General features: G+C 39.3%; 1 protein-coding gene across 1 annotated transcript in view; it reads right to left on the minus strand.

Annotated features, from left to right (window-relative positions):
- RAB3C (RAB3C, member RAS oncogene family) overlaps window positions 1-23,015 on the minus strand; it is a gene marked incomplete at both ends in the record, with an annotated part of 309,288 nt that overhangs the window by 279,208 nt on the left and 7,065 nt on the right. The window contains one exon of the mRNA XM_082837397.1: window positions 3,060-3,287. Within this exon, the coding sequence (XP_082693523.1) occupies window positions 3,060-3,287 (228 nt within the window). The remainder of the gene's footprint in view (window positions 1-3,059; window positions 3,288-23,015) is intronic.

Genomic DNA, 23,015 nt, shown 5'->3' on the forward strand with positions numbered 1-23,015 from the left:
ACCACCATATTCAAGAAGACTTCTTAATTAGGGCAGCATGGTGAAGGGGAACAAGCCAAAGCATTAGAATCTGATAGACCTAGCCTGGAACCAGCCTCTTGCCACATATGACCCTGGATGAGCTATTTAATTTGTCCGACTTTCAGGTTTCTCAGATAAAATAGGAATAATAATAAATACAAAGTTGGGTTGTTGTGGAAATTAGAAATAAGGTATAGATGATGCTTGGCATAGTTCTAAGTTCAATAAATGTTAGCTACATATAATATTTATACAATTTGATATTTGCTTATAGACATACATATATAGTTACTCCGTGAGTATTTCATTTTTTTCTCCAACTATACTACAAGTTCAATGAGAACAAAATCTTTGCAGAGTACTGCTTGTGAATGGTTCACAATAGAGTAGACCAGTTGGTATATGGTAGTGTAAAATCCATTTTCATACCCCTAGAATCACAGGTACATTAAGAGCTCCCAATAGCCCTAAGAGGAAGAAATAAGATTATTTTGATTGCAAAGAAAACAGTGGCCATCAGACTACCGTTGTGACTGAGGAAGGTCTGGGTGAAGGGTTCCTGAGTGGCTGACCTCTGAAGGGAGTGTGGGTATCCACAGAATGGGAGAATGAAAACCCTGGCAGGAGGTCCCAGGCTGGACGGAGCTGTGAAGAGAGTTGGAGGTTTTGGGAAAATGGTGGATTATGGATGACTAGAGACAGATTTATATGTTCCAGGCTTTTGAGTGAAGTTATGGAAATTGAGAAGCATGAGGAGGTATTAGAGGAGAAGCAGCCCAGAGACCTGAGTTGGCATTTGCTTGGCTCAGAGAAGAGCAATTTTCATGCAGAAGTAAGACCTGGACAGAAGTAACGGAACTTCAGTGTCCAAGAGAAGTACAGGAATGAGCTGTGGCCTGGTACTAGCACTGAGGGTTTTGAAAAAAATATTTTTGTAAGTATGACAATATAATTCTCAAAAAAAGTATATTATTTGAACTTTTTCTGTTTAACATTAAGGACAGATGATTTTATACCTCTACAAAGCATTTCTGTCAAAAACCTAAATTGAGAAATTGCTAGAGATTATAGGATTGAATTTATACACCACGTTGATGTTTTACCTAAACAATCACAACAACCACCTTTAAACATCCCTAAGATATATGGCAGGAGCCGTCAGACAGAGGAATGACACTTCTTTGATATTAACAGAAAGAATATGGTCGCAGAGGTAGGCGATGTGTAGTTACCAAATTAATTTAATTTTCAATTCAACAAAGCCCCTGAGAGTTAAGGGACCTTTCTTAAGCCTGGATATGAAAGTTATCTTCACATGACAATTGGTTGCTTAAAGCTCAAAAGGAAGAGAATGTGAAGCAATAAACACAGCTCTTCCTGTCTGTATCAACAGGGCTGCGTGTTTCTAAAGTATCTAAAGAGGGACCCCCTTCCCAACAAAAATGTCTTTGGGGACCAGTAGAGCAGCGATGGGGGCTGGGCCTATTTTTCCAAGTTCTTTTCTTTCTTTTTTTTTTTTTTGCGGTACGCGGGCCTCTCACTGTTGTGGCCTCTCCCGTTGCCGAGCACAGGCTCCGGACGCGCAGGCTCAGCGGCCATGGCTCACGGGCCCAGACGCTCCGCGGCACGTGGGATCTTGCTGGACCGGGACACGAACCCATGTCCCCTGCATCGGCAGGCGGACTCTCAACCACTGCACCACCAGGGAAGCCCCCAAGTTGTTTTCTGAGTTCTAATTAGACTTGGAAGACTCCAGAATTAGAATAAGTAAAATAGTAACAATCTCTTGTAAGCTGCCTAAGAGGATACGTACCTGTGTATATACCTGCATCTTTAAATTTTACTCCTAAGAGCTTTAAGATATGAAAGGACATCTGGAATATTTATAATGATATCTTAAGGGCTCTTTTATTTTAAAAAAAAGGTTTAAACGTTTTACTCTGAGATTTGTCTTTCTTTCAGCTTTCCATACCTGAGGAGGCAGGCTTATCGTCAGACCTACAAATCAACCATGGCACCAGTACCAAATGGTAGTAGACATCAGAATTGTCTCAGAAGAAGGCAGAAACCTCATCTCTTGGGAAATGCCTTTTTAAAGCTCAAATCAATTTGAGTGGCAGAGGTATAAATGAACAGGGAAAGGGGACCAAAACTAACTGTAAAAACATTCTACCATTGTACCCATACATTGCATGACATATATAAAATGCTTACTACATAACTCTCTCTTGGTATAACCAATTTTTTTTTGTTACTTCAGCTCTTATATTACCTTGAACGTGTACCCACACACACTTTTTCTTATGTTTCTCACTTGCTATTCTCCTAAATTTATCCCAACTATTTAGTTAAGGAATCTCTGATCTTCTGCAGCGGGTGAGGAGAGGCACAAAGCTAGTCACTCAGTCTCAAAGCTTATTGGAGAACCTTCTGCTTAGGGAAAAACCCTACTTAAAATAAATATCCTATTTGTTTTGTTTTGTCTGGGTAGGTAAACATAACTCTTAGAGCTGAAAACACAAGGTTTGTGGAGATTAAATAGACCCTTTTCAAATTTTAGCTGGGGCTTTATGAAGGGACTAAACCTAAGCTTTCTCTATATCTGATTGTTTACCTTCTTTAAAACGACCAGGGCAGGCTGCTTCCTGCAACCTAAAAAGGCTAAATTTACTTTGCCTATTTTGTGTATTAGAAAAGTGGCAGAGAAGGATTCAGAGACTTGCTCCGGGTCACACAGACCATAAAAGACAGAGCCAGACTTTCTGTTGAGTGTTCTTTACCACAATAAACAGACATTTATATTTTCTTTCTTCTGAAGACTCTTAAGAAGCATCAATGACAATAAGGCTTAATTCAGTCTCCCTACCTTAAAGAGGCAACACTCTATTGCCTTTGAAACAGAATGTTCTGTGGCAAAGAACCTGGAAATGGAGGCTTACAGACCCCATGGGGACAGAACAAGGCAGAAAGGTTTCCCTCACACACTTATATGTTCAATGCCCTAGACTGAAGGATGCCATCAGTTCAAAGTCACTTACCCAAATCTGAAGCTTGATTCTCTTTTCATTTTTGAATACAGTTTTGACTTTGAAATCAATCCCAACTGTGCTGACGAATGCAGACGTAAAGGAGTCATCCGCGTAACGGAACAGAAAAGATGTTTTCCCCACACTGCTATTGCCAATGATGAGCAATTTGAACATGTAGTCAAAGTTCTGATCAGAGGAGTCTTTCTGACCGTACCTGGCATCTTGGGCAGAGGCCATCTGTGGTAGAACAAAACAAAACAAAACAAAAGAGGTGTGGATCAGTCTCCCATTTGCTATAAAGCTAGCAGCACACTCATTATTGGTCTTGCCAGAAACAGATGTCAGACCACTCAGGAGACAAGTTGAGAGAGTTCCCCAGCCTTCCTCTGATGCTGGTATCCATGGCAATAATTCCCTGCTGGAAGACAGAAAAGCAAATCTTACGGCTCTTTCCAGCTGTGTTGGTGTGTGTCACTGCTCAGCATTCAGAACGAATCAAAGACACAAAAGGAGATGTAACATGAAAAGCAAAGATATGAGGAGCTGGCCAGGCATGTGGATTCTGAAAGTTTGTAATTCCAGTGATGGCGACACCAAGGTGGCTGAACAGCAGGGTGTTTCTTCCTGAGTCATCTAAATTATTAGAGTCTCTCTTATTTTCTAGGGAAGCACTCCCAAAGCCTATCTCTATTTCATCTATTTATATCACTTTAAATCAACATCCTAACATATATGACCAATCTCTTTCAAATAATGATAATGACAAATACATACAGTTCAAACAACGTGCCAGGAACTGTTAACTTACTTAACCCTCACCACACCCTATAGGTGGGTACCTTTATTATTTACATATTAAAAGGAGACAATTAAGCTCAGAGATACTAAGTCATTTGCTCAATTTCACATACTTTGTAAGTAGTAGAGGCGGGTTTCAAATCTGGCGGTGTGGTGCCAGGGCTCATGTTCTTAATGCCTCCTACTCCCTGCCCCCCAGCCCCGGTTCCCAGTGAGAACTAGAGAAATATGTACACGTGCTCTAAAGTTGAAGTGGGAAATATTCATTGTGAGATTCATTAATGAAGGTCCCTACCTGGGTTCAACCTCGGCTCCACCACCTACTGGTTGTGGAACTTTTGCTTTTTTCTTTTAAATTGGTGTAGCTCAGTTTCCTCTCTTGCGTGAAATGGAAAAAATTATTACCCAACTTGAAACACTTGTGAAAATAATAACAGATGATAGAAATAGAAAATAATAGATGATATATCTGTACAGCAGATATATAAAGTGCCTAGCAAAGAACAGAGAATAATCTATTCTCTATAAATGCTCTAGATGGATTTTTCCTCATCTTTTTTGATGATCTTTTTCACATCTATCAGAAGTGCTGCAGCATTACTCTAAGTACCATTTGGCTCCATATAGAAAAGGAGCATTTAGGACGGTGAATCCCAGTGATTAGTGCATTTACCGGGTCACCTTTTTGGATGCTATGAATTCTTTGCCAGTTGCTGTGCTGCCCAATACAGTAGCCACTAATCACATATGCCTGTTTATATTTAAACTAAGTAAAATTAAAAATTCAGTTCCTCACTCACACTAGCCATACTTCAAGAGCACAAGCGCCACATGGGGCTTGTGGCTATGACACTGGACAGCGCAGGTTCAGGACACTGTCATAACTGCAGAAAGTTCTATTACTCAGTGCTAGGCCAGACAGTCTTTTTTCATTTCTTATAAAATCTGATTAATAATTACATATTTCTCTTGGAGGTATGGCAAAGAGAAAAGCCCCAGAAGATAGCGGAATGCTAGAAACAGTATATAGTGCCTAGTCTCATCTAAGACCACATTGGTTGCTGAAATCAGGGGGGGGTGTGTGTGTGTGTGTGTGTAAGACAACTGAGGGAAAAAGAAAAGGGGAGATGGGGTGATAACGTATTCCCTTTCTACAAATACTCACTGCCAGTGGGAGAACACGATAATATGAGCAAGAGTAAAGGCAAAAAGAAAATCTGTATATATTACGAAATTTAAGGGCAATAAACATTCTGACTTCATTTCTTATTAAATATAAGTTGAAGCATTTCTCTTTTTAAGTCCATGTAACCACACTGCTGTCTTCAGTAAATATACCTTGTAATGATTGTCTGCCAGTGGGAAAAACTGGGCCAGTAAAACAGGCAGATATCATCATTTTCCTTTCTGGCCCTGGAGTCTGCGTGCTAAGGTAAACTTCCCCCAACACAAGCAGCCCACCAAGAACAAAAATAGCATTATAATTCTTGACTTTCAGTTTGAACAATGATGTTTTGCTCTGATGACTTCTGACACCCCAGAAAGCCAGGTAACTATTTCATTTGACACTCCTATTCCTACAGACATAAGCCTTTCACCAATTAAGATTCCCCCCTTATGGAGGTGCTAAGTTCAACCAGGCCTGCAAATGACCTTTGTTAGGAAGATCTTTCACCACCTTTTATATGAAGCAGCCCAGATACTACATTCTGGATTAAGCATGTTCAGCTAAGCCACAGTTAGAAAATAGACTCTACAAGTTTCCTAGAGCTGCTCATTTTCTCAGCCTGACAGCCTACCATTACCCTGAGGTGGGATTCTGAGTCCTGTGGATTTCTAGGCTTCCTTGAAAGAACATGTGATAAAGAAAGCCGCTATCAATCACAAGTCCTAGTCCAAAATTAGACCAACTCCAAAACCTGCGGAAATATGGACATCATGATTGTATGTACTTTTTAAAGGTAATTGTAGAGATTTAGATAGAGAAAACCATACTGGAGTTTTCTCCAGCATGAGAAATAGAAGATGTTCAATTTTAAGGACAGATTATACCAGCTGTATTAGCAGCAAAGGTGGCAGGAGCACCGAGGATGATGGGGCGTGAGGCTGGTGGATTTGTGGATCTAGATCCTCCAAGGGATTAATCAGAAGAGTTTGCTAACCTGCTATTCTTGAAGATGGTGTGTGGTTTCTTTAAATTATTTCCTGATTTATATCCCCAAAAGTATTCACAGAGAGCCCCAAAGATGTGTATTCAGAACATATGTGTTTCATAAACTTTAGAATAATGAAATAAATCCTGGCTTAGAGAATGGAGAAGTAGACTGCCTGAATCTTGCTGAGAATAGAAATGAAGCAATTTTTATTTACAAAACAGAAATAGAATTACAGATGTAGAAAACAATCTTATGGTTACTGGGGGTGGGGGTAAATTGGGAGATTGGGACTGACATATACACACTACTATATATAAAATAGATAACTAATAAGGACCTACTGTATAGCACAGGGAACTCTACTCAATACTATGTAATGACGTATATGGGAAAAGAGTCTAAAAGAGTGGATATATGTATATGTATAACTGATTCACTGTGCTGTACACCTGAAACTAACACAATATTGTAAATCAATTATACTCCAATTAAAAAAAAAGATGAAGCAATTTGACAGCATATGAATGTCAAAGGAACATATAGACAGTCACTATGTAAATTTACTAACAGTTCTAAATACTAAGTCATGTGAATGTCTCCAAAATTTTCATGGGAAAATATGAAAACAGGAGTGGGCATGAAGGAACCTCCCAGAGAGCAAACAGGATTTTATAAAACATACATAAGAAACCCTTTAAATTGCATTAATCTTGAATTAATTTTAAAAAAAAGAATCATAGAGTGGGAAAGACTCTTCAGCGAAGCCCTCCTTCCTACTCATCCCCAAGTGTCCCTCTTGTCATTGGTATTCTAGCCCAGCCCTTCAAAGCGAGTGACAGAAAGTTTGCTAGGCTGTGAAGCAGCCTATTTCATTGCTGAACAACTGCAATTGTTATAAATTTCTTCCTTAGATTTGAGTTAAAATCTACTTCCCTGTAGCTTCTGTCCATGTGCTCCAGATTCTGCCTATGAATCAAAAGAGTTGATTCCTTTCCCAATCACAGCTCCATAAGCTTTCTCTCCTCCTGCCTGGATAATCTCAACTGCTTTAGCCCCTTTCTCCACCCAGGACATGTCTGAAAAATCCCACACGTCTTCTAGGTTAAAGGGGACATCTCTGCAGATGTCAAAGTCCCATGCATGGTTCCCACAATTGGTCACAATATTCCAGATATTTATCTGGTCGTTGCAGAGTGAAATGAGATTCTCATGTCCTATCACATCTGTCTTCACAATAAAGTCTCCTCAAATGCTCAGCACTTTTTTCACATTCACTGTTATAAACATAGGTCTCCCCTAACCCCATCCTATGCCTCGGCAATTTATTTTTTTTAATGGAAGTGTCAACCTTTATTATGTACTCTATTACATTTCCTTTTGTTTGTTTTGATTTACAATTCCATTCTGTTTTGATAACTTTTTGTCCTTTCATCAAAAATATTAGTTATCCCTTCCAGATTTGTCTCATTCCTAAGTTTGATCAGTATGCATTTCATATCCTCACTTAAGATGCTAATCAAAATGCTAATCAGTTTGTAGACAAATCACAATGAAATTTTTTTTTTACCTTGCTGAATACAGAAATCTATGGATGGACTCTACAATATGTCATTAAGGAACTCAGCAAGTTTGAAGCAAATCCTTAACCTCTGGGAGTTGGTGCCTTGCAAAGTCACTGTGCTATCCCTCTAGGTGTGCCTTGGTTCAGTAGCAGGTGAACAGATCATAGATTTAATTGATGTGTCATTTTTAATTTCAATTCTAGTCTCCCCAGAAGTCCTACTGACCAGGGACCAAGCAGATTACCTTTGACTAACACACGTAACCATAGCCTTCTTCAGAATTTTTGACATTAGCTTTTCCAAATAAATGAGAAAAGCAAATTATTTGCAGGGATTCCCTTGGGTGCTTAAGAATCTAAACTATACTAAGCCATCTGTGCATCTGATGAGAAAAACAAAAAGAAGTCATTTTAAATGTACTATGTTCCATCTACTATTATTGATAACATCCTGAGGGTCAGTGGGAGAAAGAACGAGGGTAAATTATCCAGAAAATGAAATGCAATTCTTTGAAATTGGAAGAGTGAAAGCAAGGATGGGACATATGTATGGGAAGTGTGGAAATATGTAAAGTAGTTTCAAATCTCAATTGTTGTTACCTAGGGGAAAAGAAAAGAAAAAGGTAATAAGAGGAGTTATTCCTGAGAGCTCCAAAGTAAAGACTAAATTTTAAAACCAAGAAGGAAAATATTAAAAGATAGTATTTCCAAACACATGTCATCTGGCCCCTGGTGGTTTCTCGTAGTGAAGGTCTCATCTGCACTTGGTTGCCTGTCTCCCTGTTTGTTTCTCAGGGTGGATTGGAATTGTGATTCTCTTTGCAGTCTCTGGCCAGCAGTTTCTCCATGTGTCTGCTACTGTTTGCTCTGGCAAGAGCCAGCTGAGAAGCAATAAACACTACTTGTATCACTGCGGACACATCACCATCAAGCTGAAAGGAGGCTGTCCAGGGAATTGGAAGCAGCCAAGGCACTAGAAGACTTAAACTCTAACCCTGGCCTCTGAAGTAAAGGGCCTGGAAAGTAGGGCAGTATTTGGAAATCGTCTTTGTCTCCTTTTATGTTAGCAGGGATTGACTAACTACTATATTTCTTGGGACTCCTGGAGAATGTATATGATGGTATGCCAAATTATGGTAACGTTTCCAGGATGCAAGTTGCTCTATGTTTTAAGGGTATCCCTCAAGCTCAGTTTCACAGAACTCCTTGCAGTCTGCGTCTGGACCTCTATTTCATGCATAGCTTCTTTAGTCCATGTGGATAACACTTGGCTAATGCAAAGGAAAGTGGTACAATAACTGCAACAACAGCTCTTACAGACACTGTACTCTGCTTTACACATATTATCACACCTCATCCTCTCACTGTCCCCAGATTTCAGAATCTAACTCTGAGCACCCCCCTGTTAGAGGAACAGAATGCTGAGTGTATTTCAGAATGCCTGCCTTCCCCAGCCCCCTGCCAGAAGCATGAGCAGATTTTTCTCCAACCTTCACTATGAGAACTTAATAGACCTCCTGAAGGTAATATTCACAAAAGTGTGAGGCCCTCTGGAGTGTTATGTCTTAGACTTGTCTACACTGAGCCTCCAGCAATTCATCAATTACAGTCTACATTTTCTTCATCAATTACTTAGGTTTTCCTACCCTAGTACTGATCCCCGTGAAGGTTTCTTTTCCAGTAAATTGTGATTCTCTGTGTCTGCCTATTTGTCTCTCCAATTTGCAGGGCAGCAGTCTTCCCCGTGACCCCACTTTTCCAATGATCTAAGAAGCGTTGTTAATTTTCAGTTTGTTCAGCTTTTTTCTTGTGTGAGAATGGGAGTGACCACTTCCAAGCACCCTCCGTACTGGACAGAAAGCTCAAAGCTTTTATCCCCATTTTAAGGATGAAATTAAGAGTATTTGAGAGGAAGCTAAAGTAAAGGGGGAGGTCCTTGTTTTTCAGTAGGTTGTTATCCTGATCCCTCTGTCTGCGTACTGACTGTGCCTTCATGACCTGGACCAAATGGATTAGGACCTACTGTATAGCAGAGGGAACTCTACTCAATATTCTGTAATAAGCTATATGGGAAAAGAAAAAGAATGAATATAGGTATATGTCTAACTGAACCACCATGCTGTACATCTGAAACTAACACAACATTTTAAGTCAATTACACTCCAATAAAATTTTAAAAGCAAGAATTACAGACATGCAGCTCAGCTACTTCACTCTTCCCTTCATCAAACTAACAAGTCTCAGCCTTCAATCACAGAGAATATTGAAAAAGGTGAGGGTCCTTCTTTTCTTTGCTTCGAGAAGAATATCCATTCCTTTGTTGAAGAGAGGTATGCTCTAAATTTGATACATTTTAAAGTTCATTATAATGGTTTTTGCAACTCCTTTGATGTCTATACATGTTTGTTACTACAGTGTCAAGAAAAAGGAAATGAATTTTACCAAACCATATAAAACTGGTTCCTATTAGTATCACAGACCAGTGTTCTCAGCCCACGCTACATTTCACCCCAACTCCTAGTGTGCTTACTGAGGGCTCCCGGCAGGGAGAGCCTGTAGAGGGCTGTGCAGCAGCTGGTGAAGGGGCCACCCAGATCACACAGACAAGAGTGCGAGCGAGGTCTGCTGTGAAGGGAACCACGGTGGCTGGGAGAGCTCTCCAGACTCCAGTGATGCAACCCTGACAGCTGCCATGAAGCAGAGCCCTGCCCAGTAGCTCCTGTACATCTTCATGGATGCTGAAGCCAGAGGGTCATTAGTGCAGTCCTGGGGTGCTGGTGATCACCTAGCTGCTGGTAACCCAGGCTTTATAATCACAGTGGGAAGAGAGCTAGGGAAACACCATTCCGCTTCTTTTCTACCAGGTCTGAAAGTATGTGCAGCAGACACATCTGTGAAAAAGAGCATTCCACATTCTTGGTGTAATGTGGGTGTAGGTAAAGAGCACACTCTCTTGGGTCAGGATTCCTGAGAAGGAATCCTAGGTCTGTTACCTGTGGAAACTTGGGCAAGGTTTTTGTTTTGTTTTAAATATTCTTTAATCTGCAATCTCCTCATCTATTGGAGAAATAGAAAATAGAAATAATAGGAATAATAGTGGGATCTTCAAAGTAAAATTGCCGGCATGTGTAGAGTCCTTGAATAGAGCATCCATTATCATCTTTGTTATTCCTCTTGTTATACTGAAATGATACACAAGCCACTCACTTCCTCCCAACTCCCACTGTTGCTACTCTCTGAAATGGAAATGTTTGATTTTATAGGACATGTTCCCTCTCATTTCCTAGCTTTAGAGGACAAGAGGCTTTGATACCCAATACTCCCACTCTGTAGAGTTTCATAATTACCAAAATAAACACATTACATTTACTCTCTCATTTCAAATATTGTGTCATGGAACAAAGAGCATTTATCAAAACACGTCTGGGGACAGAAGCTGAGACCCTGAGTACCTGTGGCAAAGATAGAAGTCTTCTGTGGTCTGGAGAGGCTGTGGGGAGGGAAATGTGGCCAGTGGCCGTACACCCTGTGATGTGACCTGTCATATGACACCGCCCACTACCCGGTCACATTTGGAGAGTTACTAACTCATGAAACCCTTGGGTGTGGGTGGACTTTTATGGAAACTGGGATTGGACTAATAAGGGTGCTCAGCATACAGATGGCCGACAGGCCCATGAAAAGAGACTCAACATCACTAATCATTAGAGAAATGCAAATTAAAAATACGATGAGGCACCACCTCACACCAGTCAGAATGGCCATCATCAAAAAGTCTACAAATAGGGCTTCCCTGGTGACACAGTGGTTGAGAGTCCGCCTGCCAATGCAGGGGACGCGGGTTCGTGCCCCGGTCCAGGAGGATCCCACATGCTGCTGAGTGGCTGGGCCCCTGAGCCATGGCCGCTGAGCCTGCGCGTCCGGAGCCTGTGCTCCGCAACGGGAGAGGCCACAGCAGTGAGAGGCCCGCGTAACGCAAAAAAAAAAAAAAAAGTCTACAAATAAATACTAGAGAGAGTGTGGAGAAAAGGGAAACCTCCTACATTGTTGGTGGGAATGTAAATTGGTGCAGCCACTATGCAAAAGAGTGTGGAGGTTCCTCAAAAAACTAAAAATAGAGTTGCCATATGATCCAGCAATCCCACTCCTGGGCATACATCCAGACAAAACTATAATTCAAAAAGATACATGCACCTCAATGTTCATAGCAGCACTATTCACAATAGCCAAGACATGGAAACAACCTAAATGTCCATCAACAGATGAATGGATAAAGAAGATGTGGTACATATATACAATGGAATACTACTCAGCCATAAAAAAGAATGAAATAATGCCATTTGCAGCAACATGGATGGACCTAGAGATTATCAAACTAGTCAGTAAGTCAGAAAGATAAAGGCAAATACCATATGATATGACTTGTGTGTGGAATCTAAAATATGACACAAATAAACTTATCTACGAAAAAGAAACAGACAGAAAACAGAGGTGTGGTTGCCAAGGGGGAGGGAGAGTGGGGTACAGATGGATTGGGAGTTTGAGATTAGCAGATGCAAACTATTATATATAGAATGGATAAATAACAAGTTCCTACTGTATAGCACAGGGAACTATATTCAATATCCTATGATAAAAACCAAAATGGAAAAGAATATGAAAAAGAATATATATAAATGTATAATGGAATCACTTTGCTGTACAGCAGAAATTAACACAATATTGTAAATCTATTATAGTTCAATAAAATAAATTTGAAAAAAAAGAAAGGGAGCTCCAGGAACTAACTCCTAATAATTATGGGGAAGCTTTCTTCTTATAGGGCCTTAGAGTAGGTCTTAGGTAAAATTTAACCTAATTTCTGATGTGGAATTTGATAAATCATCAAAGCCCACAATATCATTATAGACAACAATACTGAATTATGAACTTCAAAGTCTTTAAGAGACTGGAACTTAATTGTTCTCACCATGTAAAAGAAATGATAATTATGTGATAAAATAGAGGTGTTAGCTAACACAACGGTGGTGACCATACTGTAATATATAAACATATCAAATCAAAGTGTTGTACACCTTAAGCCTATACAATGTTATATTTCAATTCTATCTCAATAGAAATAAAAAATTTTTAAACCCCACAATAAATAAATAAATAGTATCTTGCATACATGATGGTTATTTCCAGCATTTGCTAATACCTCTCTAAAATAATGGCAAAGGGTATTCACAAAAGTAAAATTCCAGATAGACAAAGAAAAGTAGAAAAGAAAGGTCAACAAAAGTTCGGGATTTGGAAGTGCATGACTGGGGAAAGGGGAATCCTAGGCCTGCTAGGGAAGTCCACAAAAGCCCTTACCCTGTAGAACCTGGGATGGCCTTGGGATTGGAGACATCAAGTGTCTTGATCACGGGGTGTGGCTAGAGTGACCAACTCTCCTCGTTTGCCAAGGACTGCGGGGTTTCATGGTGCACAGCAGAACTTTCAGTGTTAAAACAAGCAAGCTGAGATGTTGGTCACGCGAGGTGTTTCTAGGGCATGCAAACAGGAGGACTAGCTGAAAATCCAAGTCCCACATCTCTCTCTGACCCTGTAGAGCCAAGCAACCATCTTCCCCACGTACGACTTCTTTAAAACAAAATTAAGTTTAAAATATAAAAAAGTCATCAAACATTCTTGGCGTTCACACTTCCTATATGCAGATGTCAATTTATAAAAATGAAAGAGCCTCTCTCTTAGCAACGAAATGTAAAGAATCCTTTAAAACGTTTCTCATGAATATGGATAAAATATACATATGCTTTCTCATCATTTCTTGGTAGCAAGAAATACCAGACATTGTGTTCTCAAATATCCGCTCTCTAGAGCTGGATATATTTTTATTCAGGAATACAAAACTAAATATTCACTAGATTCAAGATTTCCAAACCTGGGAAACTCCACCTGAATTCTGCAAAATTAGAATATTCAAGGTGGGGTCAGGTATCCAAATTGTTAAAGCTCCCCTTGTGGCTCTTTTGACCAGTCACGTTTGGAATTTATTGGATTAACAAATGTCCGCAGGGAATCCAGGGCCCACGTCTGCTGTCAAGGCCTCAGGGACGTACATACAAGGAGACTGAGTAATCTGATATTTAAGCTCCGATCTGTGGGACAGGAAATGGAATCTTAGTGCTCTCTACCAGCTGTGGTCTTCACCAGTCACCCCTTCCACTGATGGGGACAGCTGATCTCACCAGAATGTTGACTCAGCACAGACGGTCTATACCCTAAAATGCTCAGCCTGCACAGACAAGCTGGATTCTGAGAAATGTATTATCTCTGCCCTGGGAGGAGCCAGACCTTCTGAGGACCAGTGATACAACTCACTGTGAGCTCCCCATCAGACCCAGAGGAAGTACAGCCTAGTGAGAGGTAGCAATCCTGTTCTCACAGCACATGCAACTCTGCTCTACTCAGCTCTGTGGTGCGTGGCCCTGCCTTTCTTCATTAGTCATTTTTAAAAATAACACACAATTAGATTTTTCTTCCCTCCACTCCATAAGAAAGCACCCAACAGCTATAGGAGGCCAATGTCTAAACTGAAACCACAAAATGAAGAATATCTCTTCCTGAGAAGAAAATAAAAATTAAACAGTAGACGTACCCAGTACTATGTGGTATAAGGAAAACCTCTCTTAAAAACACGTAGTAAAATACTCTAAAAATCCCCAGTGGGGGGAAAAAACTAAATTTTAATATTAACATGTGTTTCCCCTCAAAATTTCATCATTAAACATTTTTAGAACATTAAACATTTAAAAAATATTTCACATGAATTTTAAATATTTAAGGCCTTGAAAAATGCCTCCAGAGATTTGCTATACATTCCTTCTAAATCTCGACATTTCTCTTCCCCTCCTCCAGTCATCGAGGTAGGTCATGTACAGGGGCAAACACCCCATGGTCCACACATTTATGAGACAAAGGGACTATCGGGACCATTCTTGAGGATCTCGGTGGGCTAGCAGTCTACATGTCTGTGTTTCCAGACTGTGCAAATGGAATGACTTACAGAGCCACTTTTCTAGTTATAATTGTCCCTACTTTTCATTCAAAAGCTACTGCTACTATTATTTACTACAAAGAACAAGCCCGCCCAAGCACACTTACAAAAGAATGTTCACATGCACAGGTGTGCTGTGTTTCCATTGTCCCCTTTCATCAGTCCTGCTACTCAGACAGGTGTTCAGTGAATCAAACATTTGAAAGAAAAACTGTCTTTTACTGCGAACACCATATATAAGTGTCACGTGGGAGTCATATTTTGCTAATCGGTACTTAACATGCTCTTTCCTCAAGATCTTTAAGGCTCTTCAAGCTATGGCTATTTTAGCAGGAATCACTCACTGTGTTGACTAGGAAGAGTCTCTAGCTCATGAGACTCAGGCATGCATCTGAGCCGCTCTGGACAACTAACAAGTAATTAAACTAAAAGCAGGCAGACTCATGATGAGAGGATCAGTGCCTCACCTCTTAAAGTTACATTATGATTTGGGTTCCCAGACCATGAAAAGTTGACAGTGTAGGAGCAAAGTGACTATGGTTCCAGGGTTTTCTCAGTTAGGAGGCCAAGTAGGCACAAAATGAGACTCTTTTAGGCCTGCTAGAGCTAAATTCCTAATGCTAGACCCAATCCAATCAGCTTACTGAAGAGTTCATCAGGGAACTACTGACCCTGACTTTTTACCAGTCACTAGGTGACTGAAGACCTAGTGCATTCACTCTTATGGTTTCATTGTTTAGTGGACAGAAGAATATTTCATGACTCCAATAAAACTAACATAATGCTTCAAACCAATCTCAAACATGCTGGTGTTGGAAAAGGCATATTGTTTCTGCAGAGTTAAAGCTTTAAGGAATATAGTATATATACATATATATACAGGCATATACGTGTGTGTGTGTGTATATATATATATGCATGAGAACACTATTAAGAAAGCAAGAGTGTCTGTATTAATATGGAGTAAATAGACTTTAAGACAAGGAGCACTGCCAAAAATAAAAAAGGACATTTCATAATAATAAAAAGGAAAAAATTTCAGGAAGACACAACAATTACAAATGTGTGTTTCACTAATAAAGGAGTTCAAAATATATAAAGCAAAACTGAAAGAACTAAAAAAATGGAAAGATTGATTACCATAGTTGGAGATTTTAAAACCTTTTTCTCAGTAATTGATAGAATAACTAGACCAAAATCACTAAGGTTGTAGATGATCTTAGCAACACCACACAAAACCATGAGCTAATTGATGTTTACAGACCACTATACCTTACAACTGATGCATGCAGCATTCACAGTGCACATGAAATGTTCATGAAGTTAGACCAGACACTAGCCTGAAAACAAGTCTAAAAAAATTTCAAAAGAATGAAATCTTAAAGAATATGTTCTCTGGGGCTTCCCTGGTGACGCAGTGGTTGAGAGTCCGCCTGTCGATGCAGGGGACACGAGTTCGTGACCCGGTCCGGGAAGATCCCACATGCTGTGGAGCAGCTGGGCCCATGAGCCATGGCCGCTGAGCCTGCGCGTCCGGAGCCTGTGCTCCGCAACGGGAGAGGCCACAGCAGTGAGAGGCCCGCGTACCGCAAAAAAAAAAAAAAAAAAAGAAGAATATGTTCTCTGGTAGCAAGAGAATTTAATTAGACATCAGTATCAATAAAATATCTGAAAAATACCCAGTTATCTAGAAATTAAACAACATACCTCTAAACCCATTAATTAAGGAAAACACCACAAGAAAAGAAGCAAATAGTTTGAAATAAAATATAATGCAAATACTATACTCAGAAATTTGTGGGAGTCAACTACTAAAGTAGTAAAGATTTATCTTTGTAAATACTATGTTTATTCTTTAAAAAGAAACATTTAAACTCAGTGATCTAAATTTCTAAATCAATAATTTAAGCCTGATAAACAAAAAGGTTATACTAAAGTATTATACAAGGAACACAGTTGTTTTCTAAAAGCCCAAGTCAATACAATACTAAATAAACAACAAAAAAGTTAACAAAGGCAAAAGTTGGTTATTTGAAGACATTAATAATATGGATAAATATCTAGTAAGACCGGTGAGAGGGAGGGAGGGAGGGAGGGAGGAAGAGAGAGAGAGAGAGGATTCATATTATCAATAATAGGAATGAATAAGGGGATATCATTATAGATCCTAAAGAAATTAAAAGGTAATAAAAATATTTTGAACAATTTTATGTCAATAAATTTGAAAAATTTGGTGAAAAACATAATTTACCAAAACTGACCCAAGATGAAATAGGAAATTTTATATATGCATAATTAATTTTCTACTGCTGCCATAATGGATGTTTAAAACAACACCCAGTTATTACTTACCGAGTGAGAAATCTAGACACAGTGTAACTCAGCTAGGTCCTCTGCTCATATTGCTAAGGCATTACAAGACCAAAATCAATGTGCCAGCTGGGCTGGGTTCCTACTTGAAGGTTCTGGGGAAGATTCCACTTCCAAGCTTTTTCAGGTTGTTGGCAGAATTCAGTTGCTTATGGTTATAGGACTGAGGTCCCTATTTCCTTGACATATAGCCTTCTTCATCTTTAAACCAACAATTCTCATGCTTCAAATCTTTGACTTCCCCTTCTGCCACATCTCTCTGACTAAAGCAATATAATGACTGATGTCATTATACTGGACTCACCTGAAAATCCAGGTTAATCTCCTTATTTTAAAGTCCATAACATTAATTACATCTGCAAAGGCCCTTGTGTTGTGTAACATAATTTACTCATACGTTCCAGGGATTAGGCAGACATCTCTGCAAGGAGTTAGGGAGAAGGTTATTCTGCCTACCACAATATACTAAAGGGAGACAGATAGATAGATAGACAGATAGAGTAGATAGCTGGAAGATAGAGATATTTGTATATCAAAAAAGTTGTATTTGTTTAAAAAAAAAGTCCACAAAGAAAACTCCAGGCTCTAATAGCTTCATTGATAAACTCTACCATACACTTGCAAGACCAAAATATATCTATCTTACACACCAAAATCATTCAAAAAGTAGAGGGAAAAAGAACACTTCTCACTTGTTTTATACGGTTTCCATAACTCCTACATTATAACCTCATAAAAGCATTAAAAGAAAATCATATATCAACATCCATCATGAACTTAAGTGCAAAAATCTTCAACAAAATATAGTCAAATTGAATTGAGACAGTACATCATGACTAACTGGGGTTTATCTAAGTAATGTCACATAAAATAAAAATCAATCAGTATAATCCAATAGAATAAAGGAGATAAACCATGTGATCACCGCAACAGATGCAGAAAATGTATTGACAAAATTCAGCAACCATTTATTTTAAAAACAAATATTCTTAGCAAACTAGGAATCAAAAGAAATACCTTCTGTATGATAAGGATATCTATAATAAAAATAACAACAACAAAAAACCAATTATAGCTAACTTCATACTTAATGGTGAAAGATGGCTTTCTGCTAAGATTGGGAATAAGAAAACAATGTCTGCTCATCACTTCTACTCAACATTTTACTACTCCCTCTTTTGAGAACACCAGAATCACAACTAGCTGCTGAACAATCATCGACAGGAAGACACTGGAACTAACTAAAAAAGATACCCCACATCCAAAGACAAAGGAGAAGCTGCAATGAGATGGTAGGAGGGGCACAATCACAGTAAAATCAAATCCCATAACTGCTGGGTGGGTGACTCACAAACTGGAGAACACTTATACCCCAGAAGTCCACCCACTGGACTGAAGGTTCTGAGCCACACATCAGGCTTCCCAACCTGGGGATCTGGCAACGGAATTCCTAGAGAATCAGACTTTGAAGGCTAATGGGATTTGACCGCAGGACATCGGCAGGACTGGGGGGAACAGAGACTCCACTCTTGGAGGGCACACACAAAGTAGTGTGTGTACTGGGACCCAGGGAAAGGAGTAGTGACCCCATAGGAGACTGAACCAGACCTATCTGCTAGTGTTGGAGGGTCTCCTGCAGAGGCGGGGGGCAGCAGTGGCTCATCAAGGGACAAGGACACTGGCAGCAGAAGTTCTGAGAAGTACCCCTTGGCATGAGCCCTCCCAGAGTCTGCCATTAGCCCCACCAAAGAGCCCACGTAGGCTCCAGTGTTGGGTCGCCTCAGGCCAAACAAGCAACAGGGAGGGAAGACAGGCCCACCCATCAGCAGACAAGCAGATTAAAGTTTTATTGAGCTCGGTCCACCACAGCAACAGCCAGCTCTACCCATCAACAGTCCCTCCCATTAGGAAACTTCCACAAGCCTCTTAGATAGCCTCACTCATCAGAGGGCAGACAGAAGAAGCAAGAAGAACTACAATCCTGCAGCCTGTGGGACAGAAACCACATTCACAGAAAGATAGACAAGATGAAAAGGCAGAGGGCTATGTACCAGTTGAAGAAACAAGATAAAACACCAGAAAAACAACTAAATGAAGTGGAGATAGGCAACCTTCCAGAAAAAGAATTCAGAATAATGATAGTGAAGATCATCCAGAACCTCGGAAAAAGAATAGAGGCGAACATCAAGAAGATGCAAGAAATGTTTAACAAAGACCTAGAAGAATTAAAGAACAAACAAACAGAGATGAACAATACAATAACTGAAATGAAAAATACACTAGAAGGAATCAATAGCAAAATAATTGAGGCAGAAGAACGGATAAGTGACCTGGAAGACAGAATGGTGGAATTCACTGCTGCAGAACAGAATGAAGAAAAAAGAATGAAAAGAAATGAAGACAGCCTAAGAGACATCTGGGCCAACATTAAATGCAATAACATTCGCATTATAGGGGTCCCAGAAGGAGAGGAGAGAGAGACAGGACCCGAGAAAATCTTTGAAGAGATTATAGTCGAAAACTTCCCTAACATGGGAAAGGAAATAGCCACCCAAGTCCAGGAAGCGCACTGAGTCCCATACAGGATAAACCCAAGGAGAAACACACAGAGACACATAGTAATCAAATTGGCAAAAATTAAAGACAAAGAAAACTTATTGAAAGTAGCAAGGGAAAAATGACAAATAACATACAAGGGAACTCCCATAAGGTTAACAGCTGGTTTCTCAGCAGAAACTCTACAAGCCAGAAGGCAGTGGCATAATATACTTAAAGTGAGGAAAGGGAAGAACCTACAACCAAGATTACGACACCCAGCAAGGATCTCATTCGGATTCGATGGAGACATCAAATGCTTTACAGACAAGCAAGTGCTAAGACAATTCAGCACCACCAAGCCAGCTCTACAGCAAATGCTTAAAGAACTTCTCTAAGTGGGAAACACAAGAGAAGAAAAGGACCTACAAAAACAAACCCAAAACAATTAAGAAACTGGTCATAGTAACATACATATCGATAACTACCTTAAATGTGAATGGACTAAATGCTCCAACCAAAAGACACAGGCTTGCTGAATGGATACAAAAACAAGACCCATATATATGCTGTCTTTAAGAGATCCACTTCAGACCTAGGGATACATACAGACTGAAAGTGAGGGGATGGAAAAAGATATTCCATGCAAATGGAAATCAAAAGAAAGCTGGAGTAGCAATACTCATGTCAGATAAAATAGACTTTAAAATGAAGAATGTTACAAGAGACAAGGAAGGACACTACATAATGATCAAGGGAGCAATCCAAGAAGAAAATATAACAATTATAAATATATATGCACCCAACATAGGAGCACCACAATACATAAGGCAACTGCTACCAGCTATAAAAGAGGAAATCGACAGTAACACAATAATAGTGGGGACTTTAACAACCCACTTACACCAATGGACAGATCATCCAAACAGAAAATTAATAAGAAAACACAAGCTTTAAATGACACAGTAGACCAGATAGATTTAATTGATATTTATATGACATTCCATCCAAAAACAGCAGATTACACTCTCTCCTCAATTGTGCTCAGAACATTCTCTAGGATAGATCACATCTTGGGTCACAAATCAAGCCTCAGTAAATTTAGAAAAATTGAAATCATATCAAGTATCTTTTCTGACCACAATGCTATGAGATTATAAATCAATTACAGGGGAAAAAAATGTAAAAAACACAAACACATGGCGGCTAAACAATATGTTACTAAATAACCAAGAGAACACTGAAGAAATCAAAGAGAAAATCAAAAAATACCTAGAGACAAATGACAATGAGAACACGATGATTCAAAACCTATGGGATGCAGCAAAAGCAGTTCTAAGAGGGAAGTTTATAGCTATACAAGCCTACCTCAAGAAACAAGAAAAATCTCAAATAAACAATTTAATCTTACACCTAAAGGAACTAGAAAAGAAGAACAAACAAAACCGTAAGTTAGCAGAAGGAAAGAAATCATAAAGATCAGAGCAGAAATAAATGAAATACAAACAAAGAAAAAAATAGAAAAGATCAATAAAACTAAAAGCTGGCTCTTTGAGAAGATAAACAAAATTGATAAACCATTAGCCAGACTCATCAAGGAAAAGAGGGAGAGGACTCAAATCAATAAAACTAGAAATGAAAAAGGAGAAGTTACAACAGACACCACAGAAATACAAAGCATCATAAGAGACTACTACAAGCAACTCTAGGCCAAAAAAATGGACAACCTGGAAGAAACAGACAAATTCTTAGAAAGGTATAACCTTCCAAGACTGAACCAGGAAGAAATAGAAAATATGAACAGACCAACCACAAGTAATGAAATTGAAACTGTGATTAAAAATCTTCCCAGAAAGAAAAGTCCAGGACCAGAGGGCTTCACATGTGAATTCTATCAAATATTTACAGAAGAGCTAACACCCATCATTCTCAAATTCTTCCAAAAAATTGCAGAGGAAGGAACACTCCCAAACTCATTCTATGAGGCCACCATCACCCTGATACCAAAACCAGACAAAGATACTACCAAAAAGAAAATTACAAACCAATATCACTGATGAATATAGATGCAAAAATCCTCAACAAAATACTAGCAAACAGAATCCAACAACACATTAATAGGGTCATGCACCATGATCAAGTGGGATTTATCCCAGAGATGCAAGGATTCTTCAATATACTCAAGTCAATCAATGTGATAAACCATATTAACAAATTGAAGAATAAAAACCATATGATCATCTCAATAGATGCAGAAAAAGCTTTTGACAAAATTCAACACCATTTATGATAAAACCTCTCCAGAAAGTGGGCATAGAGGGAACCTACTTCAACATGACAAAGGCCATATCTGACAAACCCACAGCAAACATCATTCTCAATGGTGAAAATGTGAAAACATTTCCTCTAAGATCAGGAACAAGACAAGGATGTCCACTCTCACCCCTATTATTCAACATATTTTTGTAAAACCTAACCACAGCAATCAGAGAAGGAAAAGAAATAAAAGGAATACAAATTGGAAAAGAAGAAGTAATACTGTCACTGTTTGCAGATGACATGATACTATACATAGAGAATCCTAAAGATGCTACCAGAAAACTACTAGAGCTAATCAATGAATTTGGTAAAGTTGCAGGATACAAAATTAATACACAGAAATCTCTTGCATTCCTATACACTAATGATGAAAAATCTGAAAGAGAAATTAAGGAAACACTCCCATTTACCATTGCAACAAAAAGAATAAAATACCTAGGAATAAAGCTACCTAGGGAGACAAAAGACCTGTATGCAGAAAACTATAAGACACTGATGAAAGAAATTAAAGATGATACCAACAGATGGAGAGATATACCATGTTCTTGGATTGGAAGAATCAATATTGTGAAAATGACTACACTACACAAAGCAATCTACAGATTCAATGCAATCCCTATCAAATTACCAACGGCATTTTTTACAGAACTAGAAGAAAAAATCTTAAAATTTGTATGGAGACACAAAAGACCCCGAATAGCCAAAGCAGTCTTGAGGGAAAAAAATGGAGCTGGAGGAATCAGACTCTCTGACTTCAGACTATACTACACAGCTACAGTAATCAAGACAATATGGTACTGGCACAAAAACAGAAATAGAGATCAATGGAACAGGATAGAAAGCCCAGAGATAAACCCACGCACCTATGGTCAACTAATCTATGACAAAGGAGGCAAGGATATACAATGGAGATGAGACAGTCTCTTAAATAAGTGGTGCTGGGGGGCTTCCCTGGTGGCGCAGTGGTTGAGAGTCCGCCTGCCAATGCAGGGGAAGTGGGTTCATGCCCTGGTCCGGGAACATCCCACATGCCACGGAGCGGCTGGTCCCGTGAGCCATGGCCGCTGAGCCTGAGCGTCCGGAGCCTGTGCTCCGCAACAGGAGAGGCCACAACAGTGAGAGGCCCACATATCGCAAAAAAAAAAAAAAAAAAAAAAAGTGGTGCTGGGAAAACTGGACAG

The sequence above is a fragment of the Leucopleurus acutus genome (genome assembly GCF_964270905.1).
Source record: "Leucopleurus acutus genome assembly, chromosome: 3".
Lineage (NCBI taxonomy): Eukaryota > Metazoa > Chordata > Mammalia > Artiodactyla > Delphinidae > Leucopleurus > Leucopleurus acutus.